The sequence below is a fragment of the Eumetopias jubatus genome, unplaced genomic scaffold (genome assembly GCF_037043125.1).
Source record: "Eumetopias jubatus isolate StellerSeaLion01/CBP00866 unplaced genomic scaffold, mEumJub1_p1.0 scaffold_12, whole genome shotgun sequence".
NCBI classification, from domain to species: Eukaryota; Metazoa; Chordata; class Mammalia; order Carnivora; family Otariidae; genus Eumetopias; species Eumetopias jubatus.
This window is the reverse complement of record NW_028274818.1, coordinates 104,170,167-104,184,565: the sequence shown is the minus strand read 5'-3', so window position 1 is coordinate 104,184,565 and position 14,399 is coordinate 104,170,167. Positions and strand designations below refer to the sequence as shown.

The 14,399-nt window shown below is 46.0% G+C and overlaps 1 protein-coding gene across 1 annotated transcript in view; it reads left to right on the top strand.

Annotated features, from left to right (window-relative positions):
* STAG3 (STAG3 cohesin complex component) overlaps window positions 1-14,399 on the top strand; it is a 29,230-nt gene that overhangs the window by 8,942 nt on the left and 5,889 nt on the right. The window contains exons 9-30 of the mRNA XM_088017075.1: window positions 485-636; window positions 3,915-3,988; window positions 4,784-4,907; window positions 5,371-5,469; window positions 5,680-5,759; window positions 6,318-6,425; window positions 6,692-6,806; window positions 7,403-7,508; window positions 7,673-7,776; window positions 8,049-8,141; window positions 8,267-8,356; window positions 8,618-8,818; window positions 8,940-9,010; window positions 9,099-9,186; window positions 9,687-9,767; window positions 9,856-9,948; window positions 10,091-10,259; window positions 10,384-10,520; window positions 11,308-11,409; window positions 11,918-12,066; window positions 12,322-12,450; window positions 12,550-12,707. Of these exons, the coding sequence (XP_087873201.1) occupies window positions 485-636; window positions 3,915-3,988; window positions 4,784-4,907; window positions 5,371-5,469; window positions 5,680-5,759; window positions 6,318-6,425; window positions 6,692-6,806; window positions 7,403-7,508; window positions 7,673-7,776; window positions 8,049-8,141; window positions 8,267-8,356; window positions 8,618-8,818; window positions 8,940-9,010; window positions 9,099-9,186; window positions 9,687-9,767; window positions 9,856-9,948; window positions 10,091-10,259; window positions 10,384-10,520; window positions 11,308-11,409; window positions 11,918-12,066; window positions 12,322-12,450; window positions 12,550-12,707 (2,523 nt within the window). The remainder of the gene's footprint in view (window positions 1-484; window positions 637-3,914; window positions 3,989-4,783; window positions 4,908-5,370; window positions 5,470-5,679; window positions 5,760-6,317; window positions 6,426-6,691; window positions 6,807-7,402; window positions 7,509-7,672; window positions 7,777-8,048; window positions 8,142-8,266; window positions 8,357-8,617; window positions 8,819-8,939; window positions 9,011-9,098; window positions 9,187-9,686; window positions 9,768-9,855; window positions 9,949-10,090; window positions 10,260-10,383; window positions 10,521-11,307; window positions 11,410-11,917; window positions 12,067-12,321; window positions 12,451-12,549; window positions 12,708-14,399) is intronic.

Sequence of the window (14,399 nt, the reverse complement as noted above, 5' to 3'; positions counted from 1 at the left end):
TTCTTACTTCTGTCTTAGCTCTTTATTTCAAGGGCAGTCTTCTTACACTTTAGTCAAGTTTCTCACTAGTGGTATTATAGAAAAGGGTAGATTATAGTGACAATTTTCAGTCTTAACTTTTTTCTCATTGCTCACCTGCTGGGAATATGCTAAGGATTAAAAGAAGGCCAAAAGAGAGAAAAAAGGTCCACTCCAGAACAGTCTTCAGATGTTAGGGTCACCCTGCTCTAGTTTTTCATTTTTACTGCCCTTCCTTTTTTTTTCTTTCCTTTCCTTTTCTTTTCCTTTCTTTTCTTTCTCTTCTGTTTTTTGGTGGCAGTGGTGGCAGCAGTCATGGTAGCTTCCCCCCAACTGCCCCACTTCCTGCTTCCTCCTTCTCTTCCCACTGAAACCACAAGAAGCTTTTTTTCTTTCTTTTTTGAACCTATCCTTGCTCCTCTGACCTAAGTAATAATTCCCTTTTCTTGTTTTTCCTGGCTCAAAGCCATGAAGCTAATGACCTCCCTGGTAAGAGTTGCCCTTCAGCTGAGTCTGCACAAAGACAATAATCAGCGACAGTACGAGGCTGAACGAAATAAGGGGCCAGGACAGAGAGCACCTGAGCGGCTGGAGAGCCTGTTGGAGAAACGCAAAGAAGTAAGAAGTGTTTCCTGCCTCTTCCTTCCCTTTCTCCCAGCTTCCATCCACTGCTGCTGCAGGCCATCTTAGCAGTGCCCAGGCACTTCTCTTTGGTAAGACACAGGCCCCTATGTAACCTTTCAGGCCATGAACAGTGGAGTCTAACAGTGTTAATAGACCCATCCTGTCAGAGGTCATTGCGTGCTTATCTTATTTCTGGGAATGTGAGCTCAATGAATTATTTCTAATTTAGAGTAAATTTCAGAGTTCTTTATAATTCCACTTTGGTTTAGTTTCCATTGTCTACATTCATTATCAGAAATGTGTTTAAGTGTTGTGCTTGCATCTCGTGGAGGCAGTTAATTTTTGACCTGGTCAAGTATACAGTCTGCAGGTCACCACAGGAGTATTAAAGGCCAACCACTGACAAGGGAAGCCAACTGTTCAAGCACTGGAAAGCGATAGGCCTTTCAGTCACTCCTGGGTTCTTTTCCAATTAGCTACTAGTTCTGTGGCCTTATGTAACCTCTAAGCTTCCGTTTCCTTTTCTTTAAAAAGGGGATAATTCTACCATTTTATGACGATTAAATGAGATGGTGAGTGAATTGCCTAGTCTGGCACAGAATAGGTATTTGCTTTATTTCCTTTCAAACTTAAAGATCACCGGATGACATAAGCCCTAATAAAATCTTTTACATCGATTAAACCTTCAAACAGCTATGTCTGTCACAAGATGCTGACTTCCCCCCTACTCTCCAGTAGTGTCTGAGACTCCCCGAGCATGAGGTTGGCAGGACTCCCCATTGTCTCACTGCACCAACTGACTGTTTTCCCACCCCTCACCAAGGTCTCTTCCATGGTAAACCTTCTTTCCTCGCTCTCACTATTTTCAATGTCCGTATGATCTTAAACCTTATGTACTTAAGGTTTGTTTCAGGCCTTAAATTGAGTCTACCACCATGAATCTTTATTTGACTTGTCTAGGTTCTTGTTTTATTGGTTATTATTTCTCTTTTGGTTTTTATTTTTTATTTTATTTTATTTTTATATTTTAAAGATTTTATTTATTTGACAGAGGGAGAGCACGAGCGCACAAGTAGGCAGAGTTGCAGGCAGAGGGACAAGCAGACGCCCCACTGGAGCAGGGAGCCCCATGTGGGACTCGATCCCAGGACCCTGGGATCATGACCTGAGCCGAAGGCAGATGCTTAACTGACTGAGCCACCGAGGCGCCCCTATTTTGTATATTTTTAAAAGATTTTATTTGAGAGAGAGAGGGAGAGGGAGCACAAGCAGGGGGAGGGGCAGAGGGAGAAGTAGACCCCCGATGAGTAAGGAGCCCAGGCCCCTGGGATCATGACCTGAGCTGAAGGCAGCCGCCCAACTGACTGAGCCACCCAGGCACCCTTGGTTTTGGTTTTTAATCGCTTCCTCCCCACTGTTTTCTGCTCTTCATGTATAAATAAATGTCTGTAGGCCCCTGGTCCTTTATTCTTCTCTGTGAAGTACTCCATCTTTGTCCTTTTTAGTATTTCTTACTTCCTTAATTTCCAACTGAATCCTTTTTTGCTACCTAGCTTTTCTTTGAAATTATTCTCTCCAAACCAGTGACTTCCTAATCCCTGTGGTCAATGGCCTTTTCTCAATCTCCTTTCTCCAAACTTCTGTAGAATTTGGTACTGATGACACACTTTTCCTCCTTCCTTCGATCCCTCTTTCTCCTTTTCTTCATTTTTTGTTTATTTGTTTTAAAGATTTTATTTATTTGACAGAGAGTGCACCAAGTGAGCGCACAAGCAGGGGGAGTGGTAGGCAGAGGGAGAGGGAGAAGCAGACTCCCCACCGAGCCCAGGAGCCCGAGGTGGGGCTGGATCTCAGGATCCTGGAATCATGACCTGAGCTGAATGCAGACGCTTAATGACAGAGTCAACCAGGCTCCCCCCTTTTCTTATTTGAGAGAGAGAGAGTGCGCACCTGCATGCACATGTGGGAGGAGGGGCAGAGGGAGAGTCGGCGGGTGGGGGGGGGTGATCAGCGGGGGAGAAAATCCTCCAGCGGACTCCCTGCTGACCACAGAGCCCGACACAGGGCTCTATCCCAGGATCCTGAGATCCTGAGATCCTGACCTGAGTCAGATCAAGAGCCGAAACCGACTGAGCCATCCAGGCGCCCCTTCCTTTTCTTTTCAATATGAAAATTTCTAAACATTTTGAGAAATAGGGACACTGGTAGAGTGAACGCTGTATACAAATTACGTAGATTTAACAACTAATATTTCACCATATTTGCCTCTTTTTTTTGATATTTTACAGTCAGTTGTAAACGTACTGGTATTTCCACCTAAAGACTTAAATTGTGTACTCTACAAAAATATTTTAAAAAGTCATCTAAAAAATTATCCCATTAACCCAATAACATTTTCATATTCAAAAATATTAATAATCCTTAATATTTTCTAACCCCAATTCATATTTAAATTTCTCTGTGTGTCTGCAAAATGCCTTTTATAAAAGTTGATTAATTCCAACCAGGATTTAATTAAGGATTATGCACTGTATTTGTATTTCTTAAGCCTCTTTTAATCTTATATAGAACTTCTGCCTCCCCTATTTTCCCCCCAGTACGTTGATTTATTGAAGAGGTAGGGTCAGTTGTCCTAAAGAACATTTTCTTATAATTCTGCTTCCTTGTTGTTCCTGTAATTCTTATCATTCTGCTTCCTTGATATCTATCATTCATCTAATCCAGGGTTTCTCAACAATGGCACTATTGACACAGGGGGTTGTCTTGCCATTGCAGGATGTTTAACAGCATCCCTGGCCTCTATCCACTAGATGGCAGTAGTATCCCCTCCCAGGAGTGACCACCAAAAAATTGTTTTCAGAAGTAGCTAAATGTCCCCCGAGGGGCTCCCAGTTGAGAACAACTGGTCTAATCTCTTCCCTCTCTTCTTCTGCTAGTTCTACTTTTTCTGTCAAACTGCATTTATTAAAAATTCATTTTCTCAACTGTTTTTAGTCGAAAACATATGTAACTACCACCGAGCGCCTGTAAATAGCCAAAGATAGCCAGAATAACCAGACCCAGAGGGGAATACTTTTTTTACAAAAACACAAAGAAACCCTTGAGGCATTAGTTGGTTATATAGCTTCTTCTAGAATTAGAAGGTTTTCAGGGGTTCAGACTGTGTCCTGTTAATAAATAAGAAGTAGATGGAAGTCATACTTTACTGTACTTGTGTGGCTTTATACCAGTGGGGCACAAGAAAGATTGACCTGTTCCTCCCTGTCCTGCAGCTCCAAGAGCATCAAGAGGAGATTGAGGGGATGATGAATGCCCTTTTCAGGGGTGTCTTTGTGCATCGGTACAGGTGAGTCAATGGGCTCCTCTCTTTGAAGCAGCTGGCCCTTGGTTGTAGAGTCTGTAAAAGCAGCAAGGCCGCTCTCCTGACCCTGGTTATTTGGTGAGTCCTAGCACTAATGCAGCTGGGGGAAAAACTTTGACAACAGATGGTTTGAATTAGTAAGGTTTAGTTCATCCCCAACTACAAAGGCTCTTGTAAGCTCTTTTGGGAGAGAAAATAAGAGAATAAGGCATTGTTGATACTATTCTGCCCCAACTTTGCAAAAGACTTTCCCATCCACATCTTCCTGGGACTGGAGACCTAAGAGAACAAGAGCAAAGAGCCGAAAGACGGGCTTTCCCAAGGGCGTGCCACTTGGCAGGCCTTTGCCTGGCCCAGCCTGCTGGGTCACTGTCCTAAAAACAGGGGAGTCTTACACCGTTTAAAAGAACTAGTGGAATTAAGTTAAAAACAGCATCCATATTTTTTTTCTCACTCATAACTAGATCTCAGCCGCTGCTTTCCAGAACTCTTCAGCTGATTTAATCTTTTCTTCGAGTGGAAGTTTGGTCGACGGTTAAATTAACTTCCAAAGTCAGTTTTAAAAGGGGCAAGGAGGATACGCTCGATAATTTTATGCAGTATTACAGACAGAAAGTGTTTATTTTTTATGTATTTACACTGGGAGGAGAAGATTAAAGGCATGGGGCAGGGTATTTAGTGAAGAAAATAGATTCTTCTGTGGCAGGAAGATGTGTGGGAGAATGGAAAGTGAGTTTGGAAAGAAGGTGCTAGGGGGTCGGTTTCTCTCTCTCTGCTTAGGGATGTCCTTCCTGAGATCCGTGCTATCTGCATCGAGGAGATTGGGTCTTGGATGCAAAGCTACAGCACATCTTTCCTCACTGACAGCTATTTGAAATATATTGGCTGGACCCTGCATGATAAGGTGCGTGTTGAAGTCTCTTTTCTCCTTTTCCCCCTCACCCTCTTCCTGCCCTAAGATGCTGCAGCTTTTCCTGGTTCTGCCATTTGGAAGCTTCACTAGTGGTCAGCCCATCAAGGAAGGCAATGGACCTCAAAACTCCTCAGTATTGGGTAAGATAAGGCAAAAGAGAGAAGGCTACATCCAGGAGATGGAACACCTCAAAACCAGAGTACGGAGAGAAAGACTTTCCCTAGGAAAAGCAAGAAATGGATTGGTAGGGCAAGTGCTAGGATGGTAGCCAAAAGGTCCTTTTCGTTGTGCTTGTTAGATTCTGCTGTGATCCTTTTGTTCGTTATCTCTGAGTCATCCCCAAGTCCTCAGCATGCAGGACACCAAGGCCCAAAAAGAGTAATCTGCCAGAGGGATATGAAGGCCCAGTGGGGGTTGAGTAGAGGAATAGTCATATTTCCATTTTCCTTGATAGCATCGAGAAGTCCGTCTGAAGTGCCTGAAGGCTCTAAAAGGGCTGTACAGCAGCCGGGATTTGACTGCCCGCCTGGAGCTCTTTACTAGCCGCTTCAAGGTAAAATCGGGACAGTACTCCTGTGCTTGGCTCTGTCTTGTGGTTCCCATTTCCCCACCTCATCTTCCATTCCTGTTGCTCTTATGTGTCTACAGCTATCCCAGCATCTGCCTCCACGCCTTCTCTTTGGGAATCTCTCAAATTCTATGAGAGCGTGATGTTTGGGGATGGGTACAATGAAGTATTGAGCGATGTGTTCTTTCCTTACAGGACCGGATGGTTTCCATGGTCATGGACCGAGAGTATGATGTCGCAGTGGAGGCCGTCAAGTTACTAACACTTATCCTGAAGTGAGTCCTGGGGAATGGGGAGGCGTGCATCTCAGAGTCTGACCTTTCCAACATCAGAAAGGCCCTTCTGGAGCCCTTTTCCCCCACCTATCATAAGTTGACACTTCCTTATGTACAGGTTGAAAGAGGTCATTCCTGAGTTGCAGGATCTCCAGGAAAATCTCCTATCTTCTCGAACTCTCTATACTCCTCTGTCTTTCACTCGTCATTTAAAAGTTCTTTGTCGGGTGCCTGGGTGGCTCAGATGGTTAAGCGTCTGCCTTCGGCTCAGGTCATGATCCCGGGGTCCTGGGATCAAGTCCCGCATCGGGGACTTCTCCCTCTGCCTCTGCCTCTCTCTCTCTCTTTGACTCTCATGAATAAAAAAAATAAATAAATAAAAACAAGTTAAAAAAATAAAAAAATAAAAGTTCTTTGTCAGTTAATCTTCATTGCTTTTCTTTTTGGTTCCTCTTTGGATTGTTCCAAATCCTCATTTGCCTCTCTTTATTTCTAGCCTTAGTTGTGCTAGAGGACAACATCCATAACCACCTGCTTTTTACTCTTTTGTCTTGACAGGAACATGGAGGGGGTGCTAACAGATGCAGACTGTGAGGGCATCTACCCTGTTGTGTATGCCTCTAACCGAGCCCTGGCGTCTGCTGCGGGGGAGTTTCTGTACTGGAAGTGAGTAGGAGCCTCTCATTTGTTCCTATGACACTGTCCTCTGTTTCCTCTCCTGCATCGGCTGCTGCTCTTCCCAGGGACCACCCACCATACCCGTTAAAGTCTCTTTTGGTGTTGCCTATCCCCTCTCAACTCCTTGAGGCTTTCCCTGCCTCTGTACCTCTTTCCCTTAAAGCTCTCCTTGGACTCTTTCTTTCCCCCGTCGTGATTATTCCACTCCTCATTTGCTCCCGTGCGCGGCTCTTTCCCCATGTTTGTTCTACCAGGCTCTTCTACTCTGAGTGTGAGACTAGAACAGTGGGTGGGAGACAGCGACGCCGAAGTCCACGCGCCCAGAGGACTTTTTTCCACCTTCTGCTGTCCTTCTTTGTGGAGAGTGAGGTGACGTATGGGAAGGAGTTATTTGGCTGTTGTGCCTAAGACCTGCTGGTGGAAAAGGATGGGAGCTGGCGCTGCAGGAAGGAAAGACACGGTTTATCAGTATTTACCAGAATTTTCTAACGTGGCCTCAGTAACTTAACAGGCACCTTTTTCAAATGAAATCTTATCATTTGCAGTGACGTAGGTGGAACTAGAGGGTGTTATGCTAACTTAACGAAATAAGTCAATCAGAGAAGGATAATTATCATATGATTTCACTCGAATGTGGTATTTAAGAAACAAAACAGAGGAACATAGGAGAAGGGAGGGAAAATAAAAATAAGACGAAATCAGAGAGGGAGACAAACCATAAGAGACTCTTAACTATAGGAAACAAACTGAAGGGTGCTGGAGGGGAGGGGGGCTGAGGGGAAGGGGTAGCTGGGTGATGGCCATTGAGGGCACGTGATGTAATGAGCACTGGGTGTTACATGCAACTGATGAATCACTGAACTCTCTCTCTGAAATTCAATAATACACTATATGTTAACTAATTGAATTTAAGTAAAATTTAAAAAATTAAAAAAAAAAAAAAAAACATGTACCTTCTTCCACAGCTCCATAACCACGCTGCTTACTTAGTAGACAGCCTGTGGGACTGTGCAGGGTCTCAGCTGAAGGACTGGGAGAGTCTCACAAGTCTGCTGCTGGAGAAGGACCAGAGTGCGTGCCGTGTGATAGCCGGAGGAGGGGACCTTTCACCTCCTAGTAGGAAACCAGGGGTCTTATAAAGGCAGAGGTGTCATGGGCAGTGGGATTTGGAGTGACCTGGAGATGGAGGGTGGCTAATTTGTGATTCTGTGTTTTCCATCCTCCTGCCAACCCAGACTTGGGCGATGTGCAGGAGAGCACGCTAATAGAAATCCTTGTGTCCAGCGTTCGGCAAGCCTCAGAGGGTCACCCGCCTGTGGGGCGGATTACTGGGAGGAAGGTATGGCATGAAGGGTGGGTGGGTTGGTTAGCAATATTAAATCCAGATAGGCGTTGTCCATCTTTATCCTCAAGTGTTGGGTTAGGGTGCCAATTCTCTGCCCCTCAAAGATTTCCATTTCTAGAAAAAAGAGATCTGAAGGAGCTGCCAAATGAATTCTCTCTTCTTTCTGGGGCAGATAAGATCATAGGGAAGAGGGATACACATCCACACCCTCTGGACCCACTGTTTTTCTACATCTTTCCCTCCATCCCCTAAATGATTAATTCCAGGGCTTAACCCCAAAAGAACGGAAGATCCAAGCCGATGACAAGGTGAAGCTGACGGAGCACCTCATCCCCCTGCTCCCCCAGCTCCTGGCCAAGGTAAAGCTGCCCCAGCATTCAGTATCTGGGAATGAGCAGTGAATGGAAATGGCCTCCAGTGAGGACTGGGAGTAGGGCTTAGCATATATGAGCTAGTAAGTAGTTCTCCCTCTCAATCCCTGCAGTTCTCAGCTGATGCGGAGAAGGTTGCTCCCCTGCTCCAGCTTCTCAACTACTTTGACCTCAACATCTACTGCACTAGGCGCTTGGAGAAGGTGAGGAGAGAGGAAAATATAGTTCTTACACAGTGCTGCTTCCTTGCTAGGGCCAGAGGTTCTACTGCCAAGATCTGGTTCTTCTCAAGAACCTGGGTTCCCGAAAAATCAGTAAGACTTCCATTTCATAGGCATCTTATCCTTTAAGTTTAATGCTTTCAACTGTGTATTTTTTATCTCCCCCAGCTCTCCTCCCCTCCAGAAGACTTGCCCCCCTTCCTTGCTCCCCCTCAACACTATCTTCTCTCACCTCTCTGTCAGCATCTGGAGCTGTTCTTACAGCAACTCCAGGAGGTGGTGGTGAAGCACGCAGAGCCCGCGGTGCTTGAGGCGGGTGCTCATGCCCTCTATCTGCTCTGTAATCCTGAGTTCACGTTCTTCGGCCGGGTAGACTTTGCCCGCAGCCAACTGGTGGATCTGTTGACTGACCGCTTCCAGCAGGAACTTGAGGAGCTGCTGCAGGTAGGACCTGGAGCTGCAAGACGGGACACCCCAAACTTGGGTCAGAGAAGGCCACAAGATGGGGAGTGCGGGTCTGTGAATCGTCGGGAAAATCCCACCGTGGATCTTCTTCCTTCCTCAGTCATCCTTCCTAGACGAGGATGAGGTGTACAGTCTGGCAGCCACTCTGAAGCGCCTCTCTGCCTTCTACAAGTGAGCAGCTCACCTCTTTTCCTTCTCCTGTGTCTGTCGGTGTCTGTGGCGTTGATTCCTGCATAATGTTTTCCTCTCCTCCCCAAAGTGCTCATGATCTGAGTCGCTGGGAGCTCTATGAGCCATGCTACCGGCTTCTCCGGAAGGCTGTGGACACAGGAGAGGTTCCTCACCAGGCAAGTAGATGAGTCTGAGACGAGTCTGAGAGGAACACTTCAGGGTTCTGGGTTCTAGGTGGCCAACAGTGCCAGGCAGTCCCAGTCCCGGGGTTGTGGCGTAGACCCAGGAGGAAAGTCGTGTGCGTGCTGTGCCTTCCATTCCACTCTAGAAGGTGAACTGGACTTTCTGGTGCCTGAAAGCAGCCACCGTGCCCCTTTCCCTGGGAGTGAAGGATAACATTGAGGGATTCTAGGAGATGACAGATAAACGAGGGAGAGGTGGCATGCCTATCCGAGACAGAATTCTCTGAAGATTGTCCCGATTGAGTGCTTTCCGCCCCCCCCCCCAGAGAAGGAATCAGGTGTCCCCTAATCTCATTTTCTCTCTTCGCTGCTTTTGTTTCTCTTCACTGCTTTGGGTGTGTGCTGCCCATTTGCCTTTCCCTTTCTTTCTCCCTCTCTCCCAATCTGCTCCTCACTCTCCTGATCTCCATCTTTGTAACGTTTGGTTGTTACAGGTGATCCTGCCAGCCTTGACTCTTGTTTATTTTTCCATTCTCTGGACACTAACCCACCTTTCTGGATCAGATGCTTCCCAGGTAAGTCTGAGTCTGAGTCTGAGTAGGGGCAATGGGAATGGAAAGGCCTGTGTCTCCATTCCTCCTCCTTAAGCCACTGTCTCCATAGAAGCAACTGTTGAATTTGAAGGGCAGGATGGTGGCCTTCTGCGAACTCTGCCAGAGTTGCCTCTCAGATGTGGATTCGGACATCCAGGAGCAGGTTGGCATGTACTCGGGTGGGACCAAGGAGGCACGCCTCTCCCCGTGGTCTGGGGAAGCCTTGTTCTAAGGGAAAATTAGCTGTGTAATTTCTGTCTTGATCAATATCCTGTCCTTTTTAAGCATTCTCTTTTTCCCAACAGGCTTTTGTCTTATTAAGTGATCTACTTCTCATCTTCAGCCCTCAGATGATCGTAGGGGGTCGTGATTTCCTTAGACCCCTTGTCTTTTTTCCTGAGGCTACTCTCCAGTCTGAACTAGCCAGCTTCCTCATGGACCATGTCTTCATCCAGCCTGGAGAACTGGGCAGTGGTACAAGGACTCAATACCTGGGGCTCAGGAAGGGTCTGGGGCTTGGGCCTGCCTCAGGCATTTGAGGGCAGGAGTCCTAAATCGGTGGTTCTGATATTTCCATTCTGCATTTCATGTGAGCCAGGTCATTCCCAGGAGGATCATCGACAGATAGAACAGCTGCACCAGCGGCGCCGCCTCCTGGCTGGGTTCTGCAAACTCTTGCTTTATGGGGTCCTGGAGATGGATGCAGCCTCAGATGTGTTCAAACACTACAACAAGGTGGAGTGGAGTGACATCAGGCTGAGCACAGCCGGGACTTCAGACACTGGAGCACTCTGGGAAGGAGGGTGGGGGAGGTGATGCTATCAGGCTTGAAGGAAAAGTGCAAGGAAGAAGGCAACCGGAGTTTGGCATAAAGGGACAAAGAAGAGTCAGTAGTAAATAATCATGGGAAGAAAGCTGTTAGGAGGAAATTCATTGGAAAGAAAATCTTACTCTTTCCAGAATCTTTTTTTTTTTTCTGTGAATGCAGTCTCCATAAACTGGGTGTAATATAAGAAGAAAAAAACAGAATGGAAGAGGTATTAATCCTTACAAAGATATCTAGATGTGTACCTCAGTTTCCTTGACTCACCATTGTATTGATTGCGGTTTATTTTGAGCACCTACTCTGGGCCAGATACCATTTCAGGCACTAGGGACACAGAAGTGAGCATCACAGAGTAAAGTTCCTGCTTCACGGAGCCTCCCTTCTAGCGGGGGAGAGGCCAACAGTGAAGGCTTCAGTGCTGCAAAGAGAGCAGACAGTGGCAAGCTTATTACTCTTCTTCCCCAAGAAATGGGCTCAGGGCAGAGTTGCTTCCATTATTTTTTTGTCTAAACTCTGATGTCTTTGGGCCTGGACCTGTTGGCTAGAGAGGAGGTCCAGTCTGAGTTGTTTTATACTTCGATTCATGTTTCCTGACCTAAGGTACTTTAGGAAGGGCACAGGATTGTAAAGGAAGAAACAGAACGGAATGTCTTGTCTTGGGGTCAAACATTATCTTCTCTATTTCCTGTCCTTCAGTTCTACAGTGACTATGGTGACATTATCAAGGAAACATTAATTAGAGCAAGGCAGATTGACCGGAGTCATTGTTCCCGAATCCTGCTGCTGAGCCTCAAGCAGGTACTCCCTTCTGCCTAGAGTACCTCAGGCCTGTGATATGCCCTCCCTGTAGCCCACCAACTGTCTGCTCACCCTCAGCCATGTAGGGTGTGAGAACCTTACCAACGGGAACTAATTTATTTTGACTCTACTTGACAGTCTCCTTTGTAACTAGTAGGTCCGTGGAAAGTATTAGCTGAGGGGCAGTTTCTACCCTAACTCCACAGAAATTCAACTATATTAGGACATAGGAGCACCATCAGTAAGATGATAGAAATTCCTAATTTTCTTTTAGTCTGTTGTCTCTTAGTCCCTTCAGTTACTACAGATGTTTGTTTTGTTCTAGAGCAAGGGTGAAGACACTCTCTGCTGCTGGGGTCAGGCGTAGGGACAGTGTCCTGGCAGGAAAGAGGAAAAGTAGCAGATGGCCTCCCAAGCCCTTTAGAATTGGCTGAGAAGGGAATGCTGTACTTCTCTATTTTCACTTTGTTCCTCCCTTTCCCAAATGTACCATGTTTCCTGGACACAGCTGTACACAGAACTGCTGCAGGAACAGGGGCCCCAGGGCCTGAATGAACTTCCAGCCTTCAGTGAGATGAGGGACCTGGCCCGAAGGTTTGCCTTGAGCTTTGGACCCCAGCAGCTACAGAACCGGGACCTTGTGGTCACGCTACACAAGTAAGGAAGTATTGGTTGGAGGTCAGCGTACTTGGATCTTTCTAAGAGGGCTGAGCCAGAGGCTGTGTACAGGGAGAACTGGAAGTCTGGTCTTGGACGGAGGGATAAGCATGTTGAGGAGGAGCAGTCAGTTTGGCCAGTGGGTATTCTCTGGGAGACAAACGGGACGGGCACGGTGCACTTGGACAGGATGTTTCAGCCCTGGGAGGGAAGTGAGGAGGGACTATCTTCCTAAAATAATTCTGCTCAACCAAGGGAAGGCATCAAATTCTCCTTGTCTGAGCTTCCTCCAGCTGGCTCCTCTGGTCAGCCCCCGAACCTGGCATTCCTGGAGCTCCTTTCCGAGTTTTCCCCCCGACTCTTCCATCAGGACAAGCAGCTGCTGTAAGTTAGTGGTGGGTGGATAATCACGTGGATTGCGAAAGAAGGGAATGGTGAGGGCCCAGCAGGCCACTCAGCCTCTTCATCCCACCCCTTCCTTAGGCGGTCCTACCTGGAAAAGTGTCTGCAGCGGGTCTCCCAGTCACCTGATCGTCCCTGGGGTCCAGTCACCACCTACTGCCACTCCCTCAGCCCTGTGGAGAACACAGCAGAGGCCAGCTCCCAGAGCTACCCACGCTCCAAGAAGAGGCGCACTGAAGGTAAAGTACTGTGGGGGGGGGTATCCGGGTACTCGGCACTACTTCCTTTCTTTAGAGCCAATTCTTAGATAAGCAGCATATGGTCTTTTGCCTCCTTCAGACTTTTGTCTTTGGTCAAACGTTTCGCTGAGCATCTGTTGTCATTAAGCGGTATTCATTTTCTTCAAGGTTTATCTGTCAAGTAAAAATAGCAAACCTTTGTGAAAAATCAAATAGAAACTGATGATAAAACAAAAGATTGAATGAAGAAATCTGTACATTTAGGAGGCCCCTCCTTGCATCTAGTATTGTTATTTTCCAGATTTTAAAGATTTTTACACAACCTCCATGATTTTTTTTTTTTTTTACTTTCAGATCACTACCTGCCTTATAATCTAAGGTTTTTTTTAATTCTCTTTTTAAATATAGTCTTAAGTGATAATATCCTAGAAATCACAAGTTTGATGAGTTGTTATGTGTTTTCAAGTGAACATTTTAAAATACTCTTCTCCCCATCCCTCAGCCGTAGTCGGAATCACTCATCTACTTCCTGTCTCTGGATTTGCCTATTCTAGACATCATATAGTGAAATCATACAGTAGGTGGCCTTGTGTGGCTGCCTTCATTCACCCAGCAGAATATTTTCAAGGTTCATCCGTGTTTTAGCATATATCAGTACTTCATACCTTTTTTTTTTTTTTTAAAGATTTTATTTATTTAGGAGAGAGAGAGAACACGAGCTGGGGGTGGGGGGAGAGGGAGAAGCAGACTCCCCACTGAGCAGGGAGCCCAATGCAGGGCTCGATCCTAGGACTCCAGGATCATGATCTGAGCCAAAGGCAGACGCCCCGGTACCTCATACCTTCTTATGGCCAAATATTCTGTTGTATGGCTATGCCACATTTTATTTATCCATTTGCCAGTCGATTGACATCTGGGTGGTTTTCATTTTTTTCTTTTAATTGGAGTATAGTTTACATACAGCATCCCATTAGTTTCAGGTGTACAACATAGTGATGCTGTAACTCTGTATGACGACTTTATACATTACACTAGCTCACCGTAAGTGTAGCAGTCATCCATCGCCATACAGCACTGTCATGTACCACTGACTGTATCCCCACTGACTTTCATCCCTGTGACTTCCTCATTTCACAGCTGGAAAGCCTGTACCTCCCTCCCTTCCATCTTGCACATCCCCCCACCCCTCTGCCAACCGCCAGTTCTCTGTATTTATGGGTCTGTTTCTGCCTCTTTTGTTCATTTGTTTTGTTTTTTTAGATTCCACATATAAGTAAAATTGTATCATTATTTGTCTTTGCCTGTCTGATATTTCACTTAGCATGATGCTCTCTAGGTCCATCCACGTTGTCACAAATGGCAAGATCTCTTTAAGAGAAGTGGAGTGTAGCATTCCGTTGTATGTGTATTCCGTATGCTCTTTATCCATTCACCTATCGATGGGCACTGCTTCTGTAAGATTGTGTCCATGTTTTGACTGTTATATATAATGCTGCTGTGGACGTTCATGTACAGGTTTTTGTGTGTACATGTTTTTAATTCTCTTGACATATACCTATGAGTGGAATTGCCAGATCATATGGTAATTATATGTTTAACTTTTGGAGAAACTACCAAACTGTTTTCTAAAGTGCCTGCATCATTTACAGTTCCTGCAGCAATGTATGAGGGCTGCGGTTTCTCCACATTCTT